At 53.7% G+C, this 20,381-nt stretch overlaps 2 protein-coding genes across 7 annotated transcripts; one reads left to right on the top strand and one right to left on the bottom strand.

The window, feature by feature from the left end:
* The first annotated feature begins 233 nt into the window (after positions 1-233).
* On the top strand, positions 234-14,557 carry CACFD1 (calcium channel flower domain containing 1). Of its 6 annotated transcripts, none has more exons than XR_006164779.1 (6): positions 234-639; positions 5,603-5,675; positions 6,116-6,241; positions 6,387-6,494; positions 6,948-11,386; positions 14,475-14,557. XR_006164779.1 is itself a non-coding variant. In XM_033012047.2 (6 exons), exons 1-5 carry the CDS (start codon positions 516-518, stop codon positions 7,039-7,041), a joined length of 525 nt encoding a protein of 174 aa, XP_032867938.1. In that variant the 5' UTR covers positions 234-515; the 3' UTR covers positions 7,042-7,057; positions 11,262-12,313. The 6 variants fall into 6 exon arrangements, 3 of the variants coding, with proteins under 3 accessions (XP_032867938.1, XP_042642778.1, XP_042642777.1); XR_006164780.1 differs by lacking the exon at positions 14,475-14,557 and adding an exon at positions 12,338-12,409; XR_006164778.1 differs by lacking the exon at positions 14,475-14,557 and adding an exon at positions 11,713-12,313.
* SLC2A6 (solute carrier family 2 member 6) lies at positions 12,468-17,800 on the bottom strand. Its single transcript, XM_042786842.1, has 11 exons — positions 17,750-17,800; positions 17,339-17,491; positions 16,531-16,693; positions 16,207-16,413; positions 15,506-15,605; positions 14,742-14,953; positions 14,439-14,591; positions 13,997-14,105; positions 13,581-13,754; positions 13,136-13,281; positions 12,468-13,047 (listed from the first exon to the last, which is right to left on the bottom strand). The coding sequence occupies exons 2-11, from the start codon at positions 17,437-17,439 to the stop codon at positions 12,892-12,894; spliced, it is 1,521 nt and encodes a 506-aa protein (XP_042642776.1). The 5' UTR covers positions 17,440-17,491; positions 17,750-17,800; the 3' UTR covers positions 12,468-12,891.
* Positions 17,801-20,381: the final 2,581 nt, after the last annotated feature.

The raw sequence follows: 20,381 nt of genomic DNA, 5'->3' as shown, positions 1-20,381 counted from the left end.
CACGTTCATGCAAAAATTCATGTTTCCCTTTCCTCTGAGCACACGCTGGCCACCTGGATAATGGTATCTAGTTGTCAGCCGGGAGAAGCGGGCCCCGGACCCTGGCGTGGAGCACGTTTCTGCGTGGCTGCTTATGAATATGTACAGGACGGGCTCTGCCCACCAGCCTTTTAATGAGAGTGACATCAAAGCCCTGCCTGCTGGAGGAGGGGACCCACAATGCAATACGCAGGCAGACGTGGAGGCAGCTCCCACGGCCGCTGGCATCGCTGCTGCAGGCAGAGACCCTCCATTGTCAGCCCTGGGGGGGCTGCCGGGGGCCAGGCCCTGCATGGGGGTGCAGGGAGAGGCCCAGCAGCGCCAGGGTTGGGTTTAGGGGCTGTCCGCTGGGTTGGCTGGAGGAGCGGGGGGGGCACAGGGGGAGCGTCACCTGGGCTGGGGGGGAATCCTGCGCTGCTGGGGTTCAGGTGGGGAGCGGGGTGCTGCCCCCTGAGCCCTCCGGGAGCAGGGGTGCCATGAGCTCTCAGGATGAGCAGTTGCAAGCAGCAGCCCCTGAGCCAGCGGCTTCCTCCGCCGATGATGGCATGACCTGGTGGTACAGGTGGCTCTGCAGGATTGCCGGGGTCCTCGGGGGTGTGTGTAAGTATCCCCCTTCCCTTGCAGCCAGGGGGTTGCCTCCCCGGCGTCGCTCGTGCATGCAAAAACGCGTGTCAGGGGTCCTGCCCTGCCTCTTGTTAGGGTCATGTTTGTGTGTGGGGAGGGGTGGGGGGCACGCCACAAAACAGTCACTTGGGGTGTTAGGGGTTTGTGTCTCCTCTAGACAACAGTTTGCTGCGTTCCGGGCAGAAAGAGTCGTGGACATGCCTGAAGTGGGGGTGGTTTTAGCCGGCACACGAGGGATGCGCTTCGTGCTCACCGAACCTGCTGAACTTTGGCACCTGGGAGACGGGACGTCACGGGGGGATCTGCAAATCCTCGAGTTTCTTCTTGGATACGGCACTCGCTGGAAGTGGCGGGAGCAGCAGCCGAGCCCCTGGTCCTGCGGGAGGGCTGTGGGCAGATAAACCAGACGGTGATTTTACTGCGAGCACCAAGCTCAGGGTGCTCAGCAGGGTCAGGTTCAAGGCTGGAAGAGAGGCCGTGGGATTTGGTTCATCCTCTTTGATTACTGGGTGTTTGTATGTTCCTGCAACTTATTTTCTTTGCCTGTCCTCAATGTTGGAGCATGTTTCCTGTTACTCCTGTTGTTGATTGCAGAGGGCCTGACTATTTTTTTTTTTTGAAGGCGAATAATGGACTTGGTTTGTGTTGTGTGTTTTTAAGGGGTTTAGTCTCGGACGCAGAGAAGAAGGGAGCCGACGTACGGCAAAGTGAGTTGGCTGCGCTCTGAATTACCTGCTGTTGAAAAAAATTTTCCCAGGGAAAGAGTCTTTGCAACTTTGCCAGAAATCAGCCTGTCCTGTAGTGCTGTTTTGCTACATTCTGTGGAGAGATTAATAGCTCTTAAAAACAGGAGGGACTGTTATGACCGCTTAGTCTGATCTCCTGCAGAGCACAGGATGGAGAATTTCTTCTGCTTCAGGTCCACGGCTTCTAAAAAAACAAGAGTATTTCTCAGCCAGTGCAGTCAGCCCTGATTTATTCCCTCGGCTATAGCGTTCAGACTGATCCCTCTCTACCCCTGCCCCCTTCCCATGCCTGCCTCTTGCCTCAGGACTTGACTGCACGAGCCCACGGCGGTAGACTGTGGTATTGTTGGGCAGGCTCATTACAGCCCTTTTTGGCTAGGCTGGTAAAACATATGCTGCTCTCACTGTTTCATGTCTTAGGTGCTGAAATTCTGGAGGTGTGAAAAGATTTGGTAGGACTGCTCTTATGGGGCAAAACATACTGGCTTTGCCATGCTCTGCCTGCGGCCCCCGCGCTTCTGGTCCCGGCAGACGGCCAAGAGACCAGCGGGGACGTGTCTTCAGTGCAGGTCCCAGGTCGGGGTTTAGTGTAGCCGCGTCTTTCCCACGGGCTGGGGCTTTAGCTGGAGCCTTGGTGCTTTTTTTATGTGGCTTTGGCCCGTGCAGAGCTCAGGGGGACGCAGATGGAGGGTGACGAGCTGGAGAGGATGGCTGTTGGGTCGCAGTGGTGGCATTGCCCACCTCGTGCTAGAGCAGCTCATGAGTGGCTTAAAAGTGCGAGTCTTTGAAGCCAGATTTCTTCTCTGTCTTCACATTTCAAGACAGCTGAATTGTACTTGGATTATTTTCCCAACCTTTTGTTCACAGCTCTGAGAGCTCATGACTTGTTTTTAAAGAAAGCTGAGAGTTTTATGTATTTGGGTGAGGCTGAGAAGAAGCTTTTGGAAGAAGAGCCAGGCTCTTAACAAGGGTACTGATGATTTGAGAAGTCAGACAGCTTGCTCTGTAGCCCTGACAATCTCCCTCCATGAGGTCTGTCAGACAGAGAATGAGGCAGCATCTCTTATGAGCAGGGAAATGGGGGACTGTGGAAAGAGGCAATCCTCCAATGCCCTGTGCTAGCAATGGCCCTCTTCAAAATGCTCCTTGTTCAGCATCACCTTGTTGAAGGTGGACAGTTTGGAAAAGGGGTGACTAAGAACACGGCAAGGCTGGAGTTTGCTGCTATTTTTCAGAGCTTGCTATGAAAGAGCAGAAATCATTTATAAGGATTTTGAGCCACTGGGCTGTGGTCCTGCTACAGGGCTAGATCATTTCTTACAGAAGGAAAAACTCCCTGTAGAAAGGATGAGAAACTTTGTTAGTGGATGTAAGACTGGCAGACAACATCTACCATGTGCAAATACCTGCAGAACACAACTTGCTGAAGCCAGAAAAGTCCAGGGGCCGGAGTAGGAACAAGACAAACAAGGTTTGGGATCTGTTTCTGGCTCTTGCGCAGGCTGGCTTGGTGACCTTGGCCAAGTCCCTTCTCTCCCTTGTGTTCCTCCTTGTAAAAGGATGAGGAGAGTCTGTGGCTTTTGTAAAATGCTTTAGGAGCAAAAATAGGCTTGCGTTGAGGACAGTGACCAGCTGCTTGAAATGAATAGAGCCTTTGTAGGGGGTGGAGTTCTTCCCCCCCTCCATTTTAGCTCCCAGTTATTTGTGCTTCCTCAGGGATTCAGGATGGGACAGCAGTTAAACAAATGGCAGAACTGTCTGTCTTCCACAGCTTACATGCCATTGAACGTTAGCTGCATTTTAAACCTACTGCTAGTCCTCTCTTTTGTAAAAAGAAGTCTCTGGCTTGGCAGCTCCCTCCCCTTTTGGCTACTGAGGCAGGAGCCGATCCCATCTCGGTGGGACAAGGATGTACTGGGCTGCTGTAGGACACCCTCCTCTGCAAAGGGGACTCAAGGTCACCAAGTCGTTATCTCAGTGGCAGTTGGCAACCGCCACCGAGTGCAGTGTTCCTGTGATTATAAACCTTTGACTCCTTTCCTGCTGGCTGGTGCTTGTGCTGACGTAGGGGCTTGCTCAGCGCAGGCTTGTTGGGTCATTAGTCCACTGGCAACCAGGGTGGCTGCTTAGCTGAGACTATTGCGGGGCCACTTGGTGCTCAAGGGTTGTTTTGAGGTGTTTGAGGACAAAACCAAGCCAGAACCCTGACAAAATAACCCTTGGCTGGCTAGATTAAAAGAAGAGGAAGGCCAAAAATCTGCTTGAAAAAAATAACATTCTGCCTCCCCAGGTTTGTTTTGTGGTCAGGGTCAGTTTTGTAGCCCTGTGAACCAGCTGGACTGCTCTGTTCTGCCGTGGTGTTTAAGAAGGCAGGGTCCTGCCCCAGCCCCGGCTATGTTTTGGGAATAGTGGAGATGCAGCTGATTTTTGCTGCTCTGCGAATTCTGAAGTACCTGAAAGTTACTTAACATTATTTCCAGAAGTGTGCTTTCCTGCGTCAGGGCAAGTGTCACAAGCCTGCGGTGCTTCCCCCTGGAGCTCCTCTTCCATCAGCATCCAAGAGTCTGTTGGTCACAGAAGAATTAGAAATCCCTGTGTTGTGCCCTGCTCTCTGAGCTGCTCCCAACAATCCTGCTGGCCATTGCTTTTCCAGCTCTCCAGCTGTTTGCGTGTGTGACCACGGGCAGATCATCCCACACCAGTGCCTCAGTTTCCCCTGCAGCGTGGGGACACTGACACTGGTCCCTTTGCGATGGGAGGATGAGAAGTGCCCTTGGAGTCATGGATATTATATGTCCTCTGGCATTTCTCCTATCCTGGCTGATATTGTTCGCACAGGGTTCTCCAAAAGATTTTGGGCCCTGTGGAGTAGTCCTAGGAAGCCTTTAAAAATAACCTTGTTTGGTTGTTTCCTAAAACCAGGAGGTCACTTGCTGGTTGGGATGAGCTTAGATCAGTCCTGTCATAGGCCTGCAGCTTTGTTTCCCAGTCTGGTAAATAAGGATAACTGTTTTTAAGGGAGTGTCAAGGATTCAGCAATGACTGTTTAAAAGAAACCTTGCAAACATGTGCCAGGCTTTTGAAGGTCAGGACTGCTCACAGCAGCTCTGCTCAGGGATCCCCTTAGGAAAACATGAGCAGATATCTGAAATACCTGAACCCAGGCTGGTTTCATTCTCAGAGATGGGCTCTGCTGCTCTTCATTGTGCGGATGGATAATCATCCCCAAGACGGCCTTTAAGGACTATATGATTTTAGTCGGAGTTTTGCAGGATGGTGTTGTTTACTGTGGACTCCGCCGTGTCTCGCTGCCCTCCCTGCCTGGGCTCAGGTTCCCAGGTGAGCAGCGGCAGCCTGTTGGTATCTCGGGAGGAAAAGGGCCGTATCGAGTGCCAGGAACGCTCTGCAAATTTAATGAGGCAGGAAAGAAGTACATGCAGCCTCAGCTTGGACACTGCTGCCTGGTTCCTCTCCTTGCGTTACAGCATCAGGAGCACTGGGGCTATTTTGGGCTCTACTTTTATCTAGCATCCGCTTCCATTTGTATTAGCGGACACCCAAACCTGGCTCTTTTCTGCCCATCTCTAGTGCAGACCCAGCACTGTGTGGGTGAGACCGGGTTCACCTCTGCTTTATTTATCGTTTGTCTGTGTGCCTTGGTGCTGCAAGTCATGTTTTTTGCTCAGCTTTCCCTGTGCCACTCAGAGACGGGTGCCTGCTGGGACCTCGTTGTTTATCCCAGGACAAAGCAGTAATTCCTTAGAAAATAAAACCCAGGGCGCCACGTGTGTGACTCCACGTAAAAGCAAATGCTCTGTTGTTCTACGCAAGTGAAATAGTTGTGAGAGTATCATGCTGAGACACCAAGCATTTGGAGCAAAAGGATACCCGGCTGGAGGAGCTGGGAATAAACCCTCTCCCCTGCATCCTGGGCTCCTGTTTGGGCCATCAGACCTTCCCACCCACCCTCCTGTGCTGGTCTGTACAGGCTGCTCTGCAGTGCCTAGAGGTCTCAGCCAAGGCAAGGGCTCTTCTGGGCAGCCCCTGCTCTGCAAAACAGCCCAAAATACAGGAGAGCAAAATCATGTTGGTGTGGCTGCAAGGTCCCGTTGGAGGGCAGAGCTGGCAGGAGCAGCCAGCCCTCTCTGCCCCCGGGCGCGCACTGGGTCACCAAAAGCCTCTTTGCTTTCCAGCTTGTGCCTTCTCTGGGCTCTGGAACTGTGTCACCATCAACCCCCTGAACATCGCGGCCGGTGTGTGGATGATGTGAGCAGAGTTTCTTTTCTTGATTTTTCCTGCTGGGAGGGAGTTTCAGTTAATTAGATGCCACTAAGCAAGGGGCAGAGCTGCCCCACTTGGGGAGTGGGTGTGAGGGAAACATCTGTCAGGCACTGCAGGCTCTGCAAATTGCCAGCTCTTGCTCTACTGGGTGGGTTGAGACACTGGGTTTATTCTATTTATATTCTTCCTTTACCCCTTTTTAGGTAAATACTGAGATACCCTTCTTTGAAACAAGTCTGGAGCACCGGGGTTTGGGAATTATCAAGAAGTGGGGAGGGACCACAGTGGGGTCCAGCCCTGCCATTCCCTTCTGTCTGTGTTTGGGCATTGGAGTGGCTGGTGTTGGGGGGCCGGAGGGAGGGTACATGCCAGCCCTCACTCGGGGCCATGTGGGTGGGATTAACTCTGGTTTGCTCTACCTGGAGGCTCAACGCCTTCATCCTGTTCCTGTGCGAAGCCCCCTTCTGCTGCCAGTTTATCGAGTTTGCGAACGCCGTCTCTGAGAAGGCGGACAAGCTGCGGCCCTGGCAGAAAGCTGCTTTCTACTGCGGGTGAGGATGCTCCCGGGGTGTGCTGTGGTGGTGAAGCCACCCCGGGAACCGCATCGGGATGCTCGTGGGCACGCCGCGATGTCCGAGCATCCCTGCATCCCGTGCGGAGCGGAGCCTGGCTTTGAGGGCTGCCTCTCTCTTCCAGGATGGCTGTGTTCCCGGTCGTGCTCAGCCTGACGTTGACCACGCTCTTTGGAAATGCCATTGCGTTTGCCACCGGCGTGCTTTATGGCATGTCAGCGCTGGGGAAAAAGTAAGAGAAATCAGTCTGCTTGTGGAGGGGAGGGAAGGGGGAAGGGGGACCCTCCAGCCCTCACCCCCATCTGCCTCCCTAAGGCTACACTTTCCTGCTGTACTAACCGTGCTTTCAGGTGTAAATGCCGCCAGAGAACATCTCCCTGCCATCATCTCAAAGCCCTGGGAGGGAAGGTCCTAGGGTTTGCTGAAACTCTGAGCTTTTCCTTGGGAGCTCCATCTAGGTTGCCCTGTGGGTCCCAGCCCTCTTTCTGCAGCTGTTGGAGGGTTGGGCCGGCTCTGCGGGTGGTGAACAGCTTTGGTGAGGTTGGAGAGGGCCAGCAAGGTTCATTTCATTCCTGGCATCCCTCAGCACGGAGAGGCCCGGGCCCCCCCAGGTTGGGAGACCTCTCTGCCAGGGACTGTACCCACCAGGATGGGCACCTGGAGCTCACATCCCTTTTCTCTGCAGGGGAGATGCCATCTCCTACGCTCGGATCCACCAGCAGCAGAAGCAAATGGATGAAGAGAAGCTCACGGGGACCGTGGAGGGAGAGGCTCCCTGAAGCACACGAGCTTGTGGTAACCTCTCCTGGACACTGAGATGGTGAAGATACAGAAATCCACAATGCCCTTCCCTCTGCCCTCTCCCCTCTCCATTACACCACGATTTCCCTGGACACTACAGCAACTGTAAATCTCAGGGTCTGGGCCAGGCTGTGCCCTCTTCTCACACCAGCAGCCAGACCTCAGCACGTTGGACCCTCTCTCCTCTTCAACCCTCACCCAAATATCTCACAGTCCCTCTACTTTTTTTTTCTTTTTTTTTTTTTTTTTTTCTTTTTTTCGCTGCAGAGGTGCTGGCTCTTTGAGTGCTGCTTTACAAGCCTGAATAGGTAGCCTTTCTTTGGAGTGACACCTGATAACGAGTCGAGGATGCAGTGCTCATTTGGGAACTGCTCTCTGGATGGGGTGAGGAGGGACAGAGCTGACCTGCCAGCTCCTTGCCTGCGCTGGTCTCATCGGAGTCAGGGAGCTGCTGGCCTCGTGCCTGGGGGTAACCTGTCATTGCACGTTACACGTTTTCAGTAACACTCTCTGGTGTGGCCCTTCCCAGGTATAATATACTAATCCAGGGTTTAGCACTACATGGTGATGCTTAAGCTTGGTCTTCTTCCATTGAGTATATTTTAATATGGGTCCAGTTAGGCCAGGCATCGGAGGCATCACTGCATGGGAAAGGACTTCCAGCAAAAATCCCATCTAAAGACAGTGACCACCCCTGCAGAGGAGCTGCCAGAGGTGCTGGGGCAGATCCTGGTACCTACAAAGCACGGTCCCTGCTTCCTCTGGATACAGCTGCAGGCAGTTACTGCAATTTACTAGAATTATAAGAATTAACTACTTTGTCTTAATAAGGGTACTTTTCTTAAGCTTTGCTCTTACTGGGGAAGAAGGGAAATAAGGTTTGCTTTACCTCAGCTGAAAAAGGGTACTATTGCTTGAGCCAAGTGGGATTTTTTTGCTGGTGTAAGTGTTACTGACGTGCAAGAGCATCCTTCTCTCATGAGCCTGGGACTCTGCTCTCTTATCTCTCACTCCCTGCATCTGCTCCTGCTCCCGTGACCCATCCCTCCATGCAAGGGACCTGCTCTTTGTTTCTGTCTGGTGCAGCCTTTCTCTTTGGGCTGATGTTCTTTTTGCATCAGTCCTGGGCTGGTGGTGTATGGGAAGGTGGCATATCCTTCCTTTGCAAACATAGAGAAGTCTGCACCATTTCAGTGTGGATAGCTGGGATGTCTTGCTTCTTTATTCCAGGCTCAATTAGTAGTTTTCGTATCATATTTTCTTTTTGCTTTGTGTCATGCAGAACAAAACTGCTCGCTAAGTCCAGATCCCCCTCTTCTCATCATGGTTTCTTCTGAGGGGTTTTAATTTATTTGTCTTTACATGATTGCTTTTTATTTTGATTAGTAAAAAGGAGAATAATTTATTACTGGTTATTTAAGTATTTTGATGGGACTCATTTTCTCTGGACATAAGAGAAAGGAGTGCTCTGTTTCCTGTCCTTCAAAGAACTGCCTCATTTCACTGCGGGGCGGCCTCTCTGAACCCAGGGAGAGCCCTGACTGCTGTAACTGGGATGCTAGAATTAGGATACCATAAAATCCTATTTCAGCCTTCAGAGTGTTTCTCATACTTTTGGAAAGTGGGTTGTCCTTGACCTCTTTGTCTTCTTCTGGGCCACTGACCTGACAAAGTTTGATGTCCCTCTCTTCTAGGAGAGAGAAGGGAGGAAAACTGGGCTGTAACTGCTGGGCTGGAGGTTTGTACCCATTCAGCAGCCCTGGGAGCTGAGCTCCCGCTGCCGCCGACACTTTGTGGTCCCATTTGAATCACTGGGGTACCAGGGGGGTCACGCTGCGGTCTGAGAAACGCCGCTGGAGGCCGGGTGCTGTCTGTCAGAAGGGTCTGCCTGTCCAGCTCTCTGCGGCTTCCGAGCCGTGCCGTGTTGGAAACTATCTGTATGACCTGTCCTTCCTCTGGGTACGGCGTGTATTCGCGTTGGCCGAGCGACGCCAGCACATCCCTGGCAGAGCCTGGGATGGAGCCGCTGCCGGAGGGGGGAGGCTGCAGCGTGCGCCTTGCAGGGGGAGCAGAGCAGTCCCCGGGGACGGGGGGGGGCTAAGCTGCCAGCTCCTGCTAGCTGTTGTTTCTTCCCTTGAGTTTGGGGAGGTGTGAGGATTTGCACCAGGCAGAAGCGCGGCTTGGGTTTATTTACACACCCAGACCCTTGCAGCTGGATGCTGGGCAGCCACTTTGTGCTAAGCCCTTTCCCCTCAGGCCTCTGAGCCGTGACACCGGCTTGTCTGGGACGCAGAATAGGCGCTGTCAGCCCAGAGGCAGCTTGTTTCAATAAAGGCTGTGGCGTTTTGAAGCCCCCAGCTCCGGGTGAGTCCCTGTTATTGCATGCAATACCTGGGGCATTGGCCTTCCTTGTGCACGTGTGAGGGGACCACGGCCTCCTGCGTGGGTGATTCTGCCGGCGGTAATGGGGTGCTGCAGGAGGAAGATAGGGAAGCCCACGGGACACCTCAGGATGAGAGCCTCTCTGCTCTTCGAGTGGTGTCCCTGTGCTGTACCTTTACCGGGTGGTTCAAGTGCAGAGTCCTGCCTAGCAAATAGGACATCTGCTTTGATTTCAGGGGGGCTTGGGGAGTTAAGTAGTGTTTAGTAGAGGAATGTTGCAGACTGATGCACGTAGCTACGAGCATGTCTTTGGTAGTGATTGCTTTGCTCTGTGAGTAGTTCCACAGTAGCTTTAGTGACGGGAGGTGAAAGGCAAAGCAGAGGCGATAGAAATGCTTGCAGGTTCATCTACGCCCGCGGTGATGTTCCATGGAACTGGTGGGACCCTCACTGGCTTCATCTGGTTATCCTAATGCCATGGACCAGCAGCAGACCCTGAGATGCCAGCAGTGCTGTCGTGCTGTATTTTGTGGCAGTTGGGTCTGACGCTGGGGCCAAAGCAAAGCAAACAATCCGCACCTGCTCTGCCACCCTTAGCGGGTTCAAAGCTCAGCTCCGAGCTCAACGCTTTTATTGAAAATGAGCCTCAGGGACTCTTCTGTAAGAGCTGAGCTGGAGACTTTGTCCCCACTGCTTAAAGACACCAGGTCTGATCAGTGTCTCTGTGCCTGCCGCAACAGGAGCTGTCTCAGATCCGTGCTCCAAAGGTGCTGACTCCTACAGATGCATGGCCAGAGTGGGAGCTCTTGGGAATTTCAGCTGCCCGTGATGCAGCTGAAACCAAGGCAGATGCTGCCATCATTGCAGACAGGGCCTGGTGACAGCACCCCTGGCTTTTAAGAGTAGTAGTGACGGTTGGTGGGTGGTGTCACCTCCATGTGGACAAGAGACTGCTTTTGTGGAGATAGAAAGGACCTTTAGAGTAGTAGCATCAGAGTAGTTAATGTGCCCATTCACAGTGCATGGTGGTTATTAATTGTGTTTAGAGGCATCATCAAGGTGCTTGGGGCTGTGTAAGGAAAAATGGAGTTAAAAGCCCTGCTCTAGAAATTTTACAGGCTCAACTCCATCCCAACTGATGGCATCCAGGCTGGATGGCTAATCCTCGGGGTCTCTATGGAAGAGGTTCTGCTTGCCAGGTCTTGGAAAAGCCTCTTGGGAGACAACGGGACGGAAGTTTTGTTATGCAGGAACTCAAAAGCGGGTGATGCATTGACTACAGTGAGTTGTTGACACCGAGAGTGGAAAGACACCTGGGTACTGGCAGCACACGTGCACTTAGCAATGGGCTGTTACACCATTCACCATCTGAGCTGTGCGCTTCCTACCCACATGCATTTATACAGCGTGGGACTCTTCTGTGTCCCAGTCAATCGTGAAGCTGACAGCACTTGTGCATTTTAGCTGCTCTGGCCCCTGGGGCTGTCCATTGGGCAGAAGCTCACTTTCTGCTGCGTACCCAGATCTTGCTGCTCTGGGCAGGAGCTGATTTTGTAACACCACCTGATTCTGTCTGTGCAGTGAATAAAAATACTGTTCTACCTCTGGAAAGAGACACTGTGATTTCTCAGACACTAAATGTTATAGCAAAAACCCTCAGGCTTCCTATATTGAAGAAAGGAGGTCACTCAGAAAATACTTCTCTGATGAGGTTCTCGCAGGACCTGAAGAGTCCAGCCTCCTTTCATATTCGGGCATTTCCTCCTTACGCCAAGGCCTGGGAAGCTCAATTCATCTTTGTCATTTTTTTCCTCAGGAAAAAACATCCACTGTCTTCAGGGAAGGGTTTCACTGAAGTGAAGATATCAAGACCTGGTCCATAGCCATGTGAGAGAGAGAATGCTCTAGCCTAGAGCTGCCAGAGATCCTGATCTTCAGAAGGTCAGTGGAAACCAAGGGCTCTTGAGACCTCTCATAATCAGGCCATGCTTAGAAATAGTCATATTCCAGCCAGGGCTGAACATCTTTCTGGAAATGGGTCTCAGCTGCAAAGGTTAGGTCTAATACTGAATTTTCTCTGTGGCTTTGATTTTGGCCCATCTCTCTTACTCTGTCCCAGGCTGCTTTAAATTCATCCTCTGGTAAAGCACCTCTTCTCTTAGGTGATTTCTCTCATCTCCTGCTGCAGGGGATCTAAATAGTAGCTAGCATATCTTGAGGTCTGGGTCAAATATGCCATGTTACCACACACTCCCTTGTCACTGCAGGCTGAATGTTCCAGGAATGGGAGAACACAAGCATCTCCACCAGCCCTCTGGGTGCCAAGTGCATTTCAGGAGGTTGGACAAACGCTTGGGCAACTCATCTACCTGTGTTGTTCTGTCCCTTTCAAAGGAGTTAGGTTGGATGTGATTCTCAGCAAGGCCATTTGTTCCTTGCAGCCGTAACCCCCCTCCTACAGCTGTGTTTTACCTAGGGTTAGGCTCTAAAAAATTTAAAAAGTCCTTAATCTTGCAGGACACACAGGAAAGGGATAAGAGCAATTTGCTACTAACTATGCAGTTGAAATCTCAAAGTGAGGGAAGTGGAGGCTCCACGCAAAACCACGATGGGGGCACACCCACCTTCCTCTTTGTGGATGCATAAAAACCTGTGGTGGGAAGGACCCACCCCAGTACAAAGTACTGTCAGTACCCACTGTGTCTTTCCTCCAGTGAATCACTTGCACTACAGCTGAATATGTGTCTGTTCCTGTTCTTAGTTTTGTCCTGGATTTTTTTTTGTGAACTGTATTTGGTCTTGCTCATTAGGCTTCTAGTGTAATGTGTGGTTTTAGAGCAATAAAATGTGGCAGCTTTTTATACAAAATATTTGGCTCTGCCTCTTTCACAGTCCTTAAGCACATGAGACTCATCTGGGAAGCTGCAGGCTGCTGTGGTCCCCTTGTCACAGGCCTCCTCTGCCTCTCCCATCCCACCCCCCTGCAGTGCCCTTCTCTGCAAATCAAGGCAACATCTTGCAGTTGGAGGCAAAACTGTTTTATTCTTACAACTACACAATGAACTTGTGCCAAAACAGCTACAGCTGTTAATTCTGTTCCAGCCAAGCCCTCAGGCTTTCAGGCCTCTTTGGTGGCTGCTGAGTGAAGGACATGCATGGTCTCCTGTCCACAGCCACACCTTTTATTTTCCAGGACATCTTTCCAGCCTGGTGCTGGTTACCTGGTCCCATACCTTGGGTTAATATGTTGCCCACAGAGCAATAGATAGTGTTGAATGACGGGAAAAGAAGGTAAAGTTCCAGCTGGAAACTTCTGAAGCGAGAGGGTCATCGCCACCCGTTCCTCTCCCGTTGCCTTCGCAGAGAGCTCCAGCAGCACAACAGTTTTCTTTGTTGCCCTCGAACACGTAGACTGGTAGCCTGGCATGGCTGGCAGATGGCAGCTCCTACCTCATGAAAGACCTCCGGCCAGTCCTGAAGAAGGCCTCAATCTGTTCCAGGGACCTGCCTTTGGTTTCTGGCACACAGCAGCCTGTGAATAAGATGTTCCCAGCGCAGATGACAGCGAAGAATAGGAAGGGCACCTCGAGGCCAAAGGCTTCCTGGAAAGTGAGACAGAAAACAGATGTGAGCTGGTGCAGAGATGGTCTGAGGAGGGGCTGCTGGACACCCTCCTGGGGCAGTACCCACCACGACCCGGAGGAAGAATTGGGTGAGGGTGAAGGCTGTCAGCCAGCTCACGACGACGCAGAGGCCCGAGGCTACCCCACGAGCTTTCAGAGGGAGGACCTCCGACATCAGCAGCCAGGTGATGGGGCCCCAGCCCATGGCATAACCTGCAGGGGACGAGGAGTAAGGTGAGGATGCTGAGGCTGAGAAGGTCACTGAGGAATGCAACAGAGCCCTGTGCAATCCCACCCTCCTCCCCCATCAGTTATTATTCCCCCCCATTCATGCTGTCAGTCCTCAAAATGACTTCAGCTGCCATCTTTCTTGGGGACATCTGCCTTCCTTCTAACTCCAAGTCCCATCTCCTTGTTCCATATCATCCTCTCTCGGATGAGAAACGTCCCCCCAGGCTGGTGCCCAGCCCTGTGCTGGCGGTCCTGGGCGCTCTCTCAGTCTCTGCACCTACCCATTATGAAGAACATGGTTGCCAGGAGGGGGATGAGCGTGATGTAGTTTGTTGGCTCAGCAGAAAGGTTGGCAGAGCTCACCAGGGTCTTGTTGGCAACGGTGCCATTCTGAGAAGCTGGCACGAAGTGGATGTAGAGCCCCATGGTCAGGTTGGAGACCAACATGACACCAGCTGTGGAGAGATGCAAGAGCACAGTGGGACCAAGGGGTGAGTGATCCCCTCTGTGCCAAGGACTGAGCTCCTGGGAATGCCTCTGCGCAGGCGCTGAGCCACCACCAAAGCAAAGAGACCTCCCCCACTCCCTGCCCGAGTCCTGGATGGCTGAAGTTTCCACTCCTGCACGTTTTCAGAGCTCCTGGAAATCCTTAAATAAGAGCTTCCCTTCCAGAACAGTGCGAGGGAGGGAGACATACCTGATACAAAAAGAAGAATCTTCCTCCCAGCTTTATCCATTGACACAGCAGCAATCGCCACCGAGAACAGACGGACCAAGCCAACAAGAGCTGCATCATACTCTGGTTTCTGCAATGGCAAAAGCAATGGGGAAGCTGAGGTGGGAGAGGCAGGGAAAGGGCATGTTTCTACATGTGTTGCCTTGACTCTGGCAGATGACTTTGTCAAAGCTATCCTCTTACAGTAAGAGACCAGAGAAAAAAAGCAGGGAAACAGTGAGCCCAGTCCTGCTCCCCCTCCTCATGCAGCTTTTTGCAGGGCAGGTGCTTGGAAATTACTGCCAGCCAGGTGCTCTAAAATAGACTTCAAAGTTGGGGTCTTAGAGCTGGAGGGGACTTGGGGCATTGATCAACCATCACTGAAGATGAGGCAGTCCAAGCACGGGCCGAACCCAGGGCTCACCAGGATGACGGATGTTTTCTTGAATATTGACTGCAGGTACACGAGGACGCAGGTGACACCCGAAAGCTGCTGCAGGAACCTCATTCCCACCGCGATCAGGATGGGCTTGTAAATGAAGGGGTCCTTGATCTCAGCACAAGAAACCCGCTGGCTCTGGAGGGGACAAAGCCAGAAAGCCGAGGTGTTACCACCTCTGGACACCACCGCGGCACCTGGAAGGTGGCTCAGGAGTTGCCCAAAGGCGGTTGGATTTTTGCAGTTTTCACATTACAGCTCCGCTGTGCTGGAGGTGAGCTTCCTCACCTGCTTCCTCACGCTGTCCTTGATCTGCTCGTACTCCCGGGCATAGTCCGTGTCCTTGCCCCGCAGCCAGCGCAGCGAGCCCAGGGCCTCGTCATCCTTCCCCTGGGAGAGCAGGAACCGGGGCGAATTGGGCATGAAGCAGAGCAGGATGATCATCACGAGCACGGGCACCTCCCCTGCGACGGCCAGCCAGCGCCAGTCCAGGACCAGCCCTGCCAGAGCAGCACAGTTAGGAGTGGAAAACACACAGGGAAGGGTGTCCTAGCCTTGCCTCCATGTGGGCACCCCAATAATTTAGTGTAATAAATCCAGCAAGGGGGAGAAAATAATAATTAAAAAAAAAAAAAAAAAAAGAGACAGATTTTGCACATGTTTCTCTCCTAGTAAGAAGCATTTTCAGATGTATGTTATGGGGAAATTCCGGCAAGCTCCCCCAGATCTTAAAATATCCAGCAAGATCCTGCAGCAGCCAGGGCACACGCTGGCAAGAGGTGCACACACAGGTCACCGCATGCAGGACCCGGGTCTGCAGGCACAGTAACGTCCGTGGGGGTTATGGATTCACCCCTCTGAGCACACACACAAGTGTGGGTTATGCACAGGCGATCCTATCCGGACCCTCTTTGCACACCCGTGGTGGTGGTTGTGAGCTGGCTGCAAGGGGAAGGTATCCATCAACTTGCTGAGAAAGTTGTTTAAAATAAACTCCCCTTCCCTAAGGTCTTGCTGAGGGTTTCCTGCCCTCCGAACACCGAGATACTTGCCGAGTGCGTACAGGACGAGGGAGCCCAGCACTGCCATGATCTGAGGACAAGCGCCCAGCATACCTCTGACCCCGGGGTGGGAGATCTCCGAGATGTAGACCTGGAGCAGGACAACACGCGCTAAAGGGAGCTGCAATATTCAGCCACCACCACCAAAACCTGTCCTCTGTCACCTCGCAGGCACCCGCTGTGGCCAGGGGAAAACCAAACTGCTGGCAAAGTGCCTGTTCAGGGTAGAAATGTGATGAGTCCAGCGATATGAGCTGGTCCTGGAAGGCCCAGACAACAGCCTTGCAGGCACCGCCACTTCCCTCCCTCAGCCCAGTGTGGGAAAAGCGCTCCAGCGGCACGCTTAGACTCCTGTTACTGGAAGGATGTGCTCCAGGGTTACTCAATCTTGCCTTTCCCTCTGCATGCAACACCCAATGTTCAGTAAACACGGGAGGAAGTAACTGCCAGGGCAAGGGCTGAGAACCTGCCTTCCCTTTTCTGCCGGCAAGAAAGTCCAGTACCACAGGGGCAGCTCAGGCTGGCCGAGCCAGTGCCACTAACCCAGTGCGTCCTCCCCATCCCCAGTCGCCCCGGAGCTCTGCTGACCCCTCCAAAAAGCAGCGGGGCGTCCCCAGGCTCAGCTACGGCACCGCCTTGTCGTCTCCCCGTTGTGCAAATCCCCAGCAAACTCCTTCCCCCCGGCACGTTACCGGGATGGAGGCGGACGTCACGCCGCCGGCGTAGCCCGTCAGCACGCGGCCCAGCAGCAGCATCTCCATCCCCTGGGCACCGGCCATCAGCGCGTATCCCACGGCGGAGGGCAGCGCCGAGAACATGATGCTCAGTTTGCGGCCCAGGAGGTCGTTGAGGAGCATGGTGCTGAGCCCCCCCGCCGCCGCTCCCAGCGTGAACACTGACTGCCAGGAGACACGGGAAGGGGGGGGGGGGGGGGGAGCCTCGGTGGGTTTGGGGTCCCCCCGAATACCCACTGGCTCTGCCCCTCCACCCCTGGCGGGGACAAAGCCAGTCCTTACCCCGAACCAGGATGCTGTGTGCTGGTCCAGCCTCAGCGCAGGACTGGGGTGAGCCTCCAGGGCGGGGATGACGGGCGAGGAGTAAACCAGGGCAAACCCAAAACTGAAGTTCCCCAGGACAGCAGCGAACACGGCCAGGTAGAGCCGCTCGTTGTGGAGGCTCCTGAGGGAGGGACGGAACAAGAAGGATGTGCTGGGTGCCCTTATAGCACCCGGTAGAAAATTTAACTCTGTCTCACAGCTTCCCCCAGCCTTTGCTGAGTCTCTTGTGACACCCACGGAAGGATTTTCCCAGGGAATGGCCATACACCGGCCCAGGCTGGTGGGGTTTCTCTGAGCGGAGCAGCAGCCGCTCCTGCTGTGTGCTGGGGGGTGAGCGCCCGTCCCCCCGGGGTGCTGCTGATACTTTCCTCTGTGCTGGGCGGTTTTCAGTAGATTCAACAAACCAAGAAAAGCAGAAGCTGCAGCTGGGCGGCAGGCTGGACCCAGCTGGCAGCCAGCTCGTCCCAGCGGAGCAGGGAAGGGGTTCCTTTCAAGACCCCTACACCCCACAGCAGGGATTTATGCCCCCAGAAGAGTCGGATGCCCAAAAGCATGCATACCCACAGCTCTCCCAGGTGGGCTCACCCCGCACCGCACACCCTGGGCAGGATGAGACCCCACGTCAAGGCAACTCAGGTGCGACAGCAGCTTAAACAGCTCTTCCACCGCCTCCCCTCAGCCCAGCGCTGTCAGGATGGGGGGCACAGCCCACCCCCCCCACCCCCCCCCCCCACAGCCAGCCCCGTGGGGCCAGCCCAGCCCTTACTGCAGGTATTCCTTGTCGAGCCTCTTGCCAGCGCTCCCGGGGAAGGTCTGATACGACGAGCTTGTCTTCCTCACGAGGGGCTCCCGTGCGCTCGGCTCCATGGCCGTGCCGTGCCCGGTGCCCGTCACGGTGCGGGTGCTGCGGCGCTCGGGGCTGTCTCAGGGACGGGGAAGGAAGAAGCAGTTGAAAGCGAAAGGGGAGAGGCTGCCCTGCGTTGCCTAATCAGAGAAATCTGGGCCTCGTGGGCTTGCCCTGGCCAGCCTCTGGGGAGGAAACTGGCGTGGCCGGAAAACCAGCAGGCAGAGAGCTGTGGGGAAATGATGGTGCCCTGGAACCTTCGCCCCCACCTGCCCAGCCCTGTCCCTCCCAGATGCCATCAACACCAAAACCCTTCACTGCAGCAGCACTTACAGGGACAATCCTTGCAGAACTATTTCCACCAGCAGAAACGTCCTTTTACTAAGGCCATGTCCCTCCCATTAAGGAACTAGAACCAGTTAGACTAGCCAAACACTGCTTCTTTGTACAAGGGTAAATAGCATCCATGCAAGCCTCCACAGCCACCCCTGGGAAGAGTTTTCAATGTAAACCAGAGATGAGGAAGAGAAAGGAGAGGAAATGAGGAGATGAACATGGAGAGGGGTCACAGGGAGCAGGTGAGGGGGATGAAGAGTGCTGATGAAGATAGAAAAGGGGAGGGCAGCATCTCTGCTGCATTGGGTGCAGCTGCTGGGGGCCCTGGGTGGCCCACGGGTGCCTTTGCCTCCTTGCTCTGATCCCCAAAACCTCACAGGGTTCAGTGGGCTGCGTTGTGCTGGGGCAGCTGCAGGTCCTGGGGGGCTGCAAGGTCCAAACTCACCCTGTAGCAAAGGTGGGGACACACCTACAGGCTTTGCACTTGGATTTAATTAGCAAAAGATGTCTTTCCCTAAATTACTGTAGTGCTCTTCTTGTTTCCACCATCCACCTTAGTCCCTGGTGCTTTTGGGACCACCTGGGTGGTTTCTGCACCCCCAAGCCTGCGTGGGAGCCCCAGTGACGCTTTGATGTCAGCCAGGACCAGCTACACTCTTCCCTCTGTGCAACGTGGTTCCCCTTCCGCAACCACCAAGCGCCACATTTAGTGTCTGATCGATGCTGGGGATTTACAGCTGACTCAGGCACTCGGGGCTGTGATTTCTCTGCAGGAAGAAAGGTCATGGAGCAAGGGGACATCAGAGTGGCCGACCAGCTCATCCAAAAACTTTCCAGTGCTGTGTTGGTTTGAGCAGGGATGTCACAACAGTCTCCAGCTGGTTCCTGTGTCCTGGGCTCCCCTTCCATCAGCAAATGCCATCAGTCACCTCCTTTGCATGCACTTTGCTCCATGCATCAGGGCTGGCAGTGCCCGTTTGCTCCCATGGTGGCAATGCTCTGTGCGAGGTCACGGTCCTGCATGGGGCAGCAGGGCTGGGATGCATTCCTGCTGGTTGCATCTTGAAGACCAAGGAAAACCTGCAAATGAGTGGCCTTAGGGAATTTGAAGAAGAAGGCTGCTGCAAATTCCCTAAGGTCACTGATTGAGAAAGTTATTCTTTATCCCCTCTGCCCCTCCCAGGCCTCAGCTTTTTCCCCAAGCCAGGCATACTGAGTCTCTGCCACGCAGTATTTGCCATCCTCTACCTCAAAGCAGCTGCCTTTTAGCCTTACGATGAGTTAAAAAAAAGGCCCCTAAAAGCAAAATGCTGTAGCAAAAGGTTTGTGCAGGGGGGTGGAGGGCTGCTGGGGTTGGTCTGGGTGAAAAAGGCCACAGGTGCTAAGCATGATGGTGCTCACTGGGAAATGTGGCTGCAAGGTCTCTGAGGGCTGAGGCTGCTGCAAGGTAAAGGCTTTTCTCTTTTTCCTCCCTGATCCTTGTTTTTCCTATAAATGTCTCGAAGAAGGAGGAAGCTCTGGGCTTGCTGGTTAGTTATCTCTGGCTCTTTTCATTGTGGAGCTGCTTGGCTGAGGCTTTTTTGGGGCTGTTGGGGTGCTGAGCGTGCTGCCCTGTGCAGGGTCACGCCAGCTCTGTGCTTGTGCTTATTGGAGAGGTTTGTGTGCTGTGTTGCGGGTCCCTGCTGGGACTGGTATTCCTTGGAGCAAAGGTGTGAAACCTGCATTGCTGCTCTGGGGTGGGCTTGGGGCTGAGTGGAAGAAAGGCTTCTCTGAGTGCTGATGTGTCTTGCTCTGTTGTCTGTGTATCTTTTGGAGGTTCAAGCCTCTCAAAGACAAGAGCTGGGAACTTTCCTTTTGCAGAGGTAAAAACTGGAGTAGGGAGAGATGATGTGTCCTGTTGGGGTGTGAGGAATTAATGGGTGGTAGAGCTGGGCACTGACCCTGCTGGTGGCTTGGGTGGGCAAATTGAAATGTCCATCTATGTGCGACGGCATCTCTTGTTAATTCATCCCCCTCCCTGCAGTTGTTTTTGGCGATAGACGTGGTCTGTAATGAGGGATTTCAGAAAGCAGGACCTGCATCTCCCCTCTCCCAGGAGCAGGGGTGCTGAGCGCCAGACCCTGGAGGTCCTTGGGTTGTGCTTGGGTTGTGCTTGGGTGTGCAGGCTGGGTGTTGGGTGGCTGGGGACAGCCTGCTGCAGGCCTGGGACCAGACAAAACAAGCCTGGGACCTGGCACCTGCTCTGCTGCTGCAGTGGGGTGAGCCCGGCCGTGCTGGTGTGACCCCCAAATGTGGGTGCACAGGGCTGGAGCCCCGAGTGCCACCACCTGCCTCAAAGGGGCTACTGCTTGTGTCTGATCTAATCTTCCTGCTTCTGGTTACAAAGCAACTAATAACCAAAGTCAAATCCGTAAATGTTCATTAGCTGGTTTTGCTGTATTTATGTGAATATTTAATTACGGAGGTTTTTCCCTAAATAGCCCTGTTTTGTGGGAGGGTTTTCAGAGGGAGCAGGGTGATGCAGTGAAGGCTGGGGGTGGTGTCAGGATGGGGCTGGGACCCTGCTCCGTGTTGGGGCACGTCCTCGGCACGTGGTCACTGCGTGCACTTGTCACAGACCTCATGGAAT

The sequence above is a fragment of the Tyto alba genome, unplaced genomic scaffold (genome assembly GCF_018691265.1).
Source record: "Tyto alba isolate M040663 unplaced genomic scaffold, T.alba_DEE_v4.0 Super-Scaffold_11, whole genome shotgun sequence".
Taxonomy (NCBI): Eukaryota; Metazoa; Chordata; class Aves; order Strigiformes; family Tytonidae; genus Tyto; species Tyto alba.
This window is presented reverse-complemented; position numbering and strand designations above follow the sequence as displayed.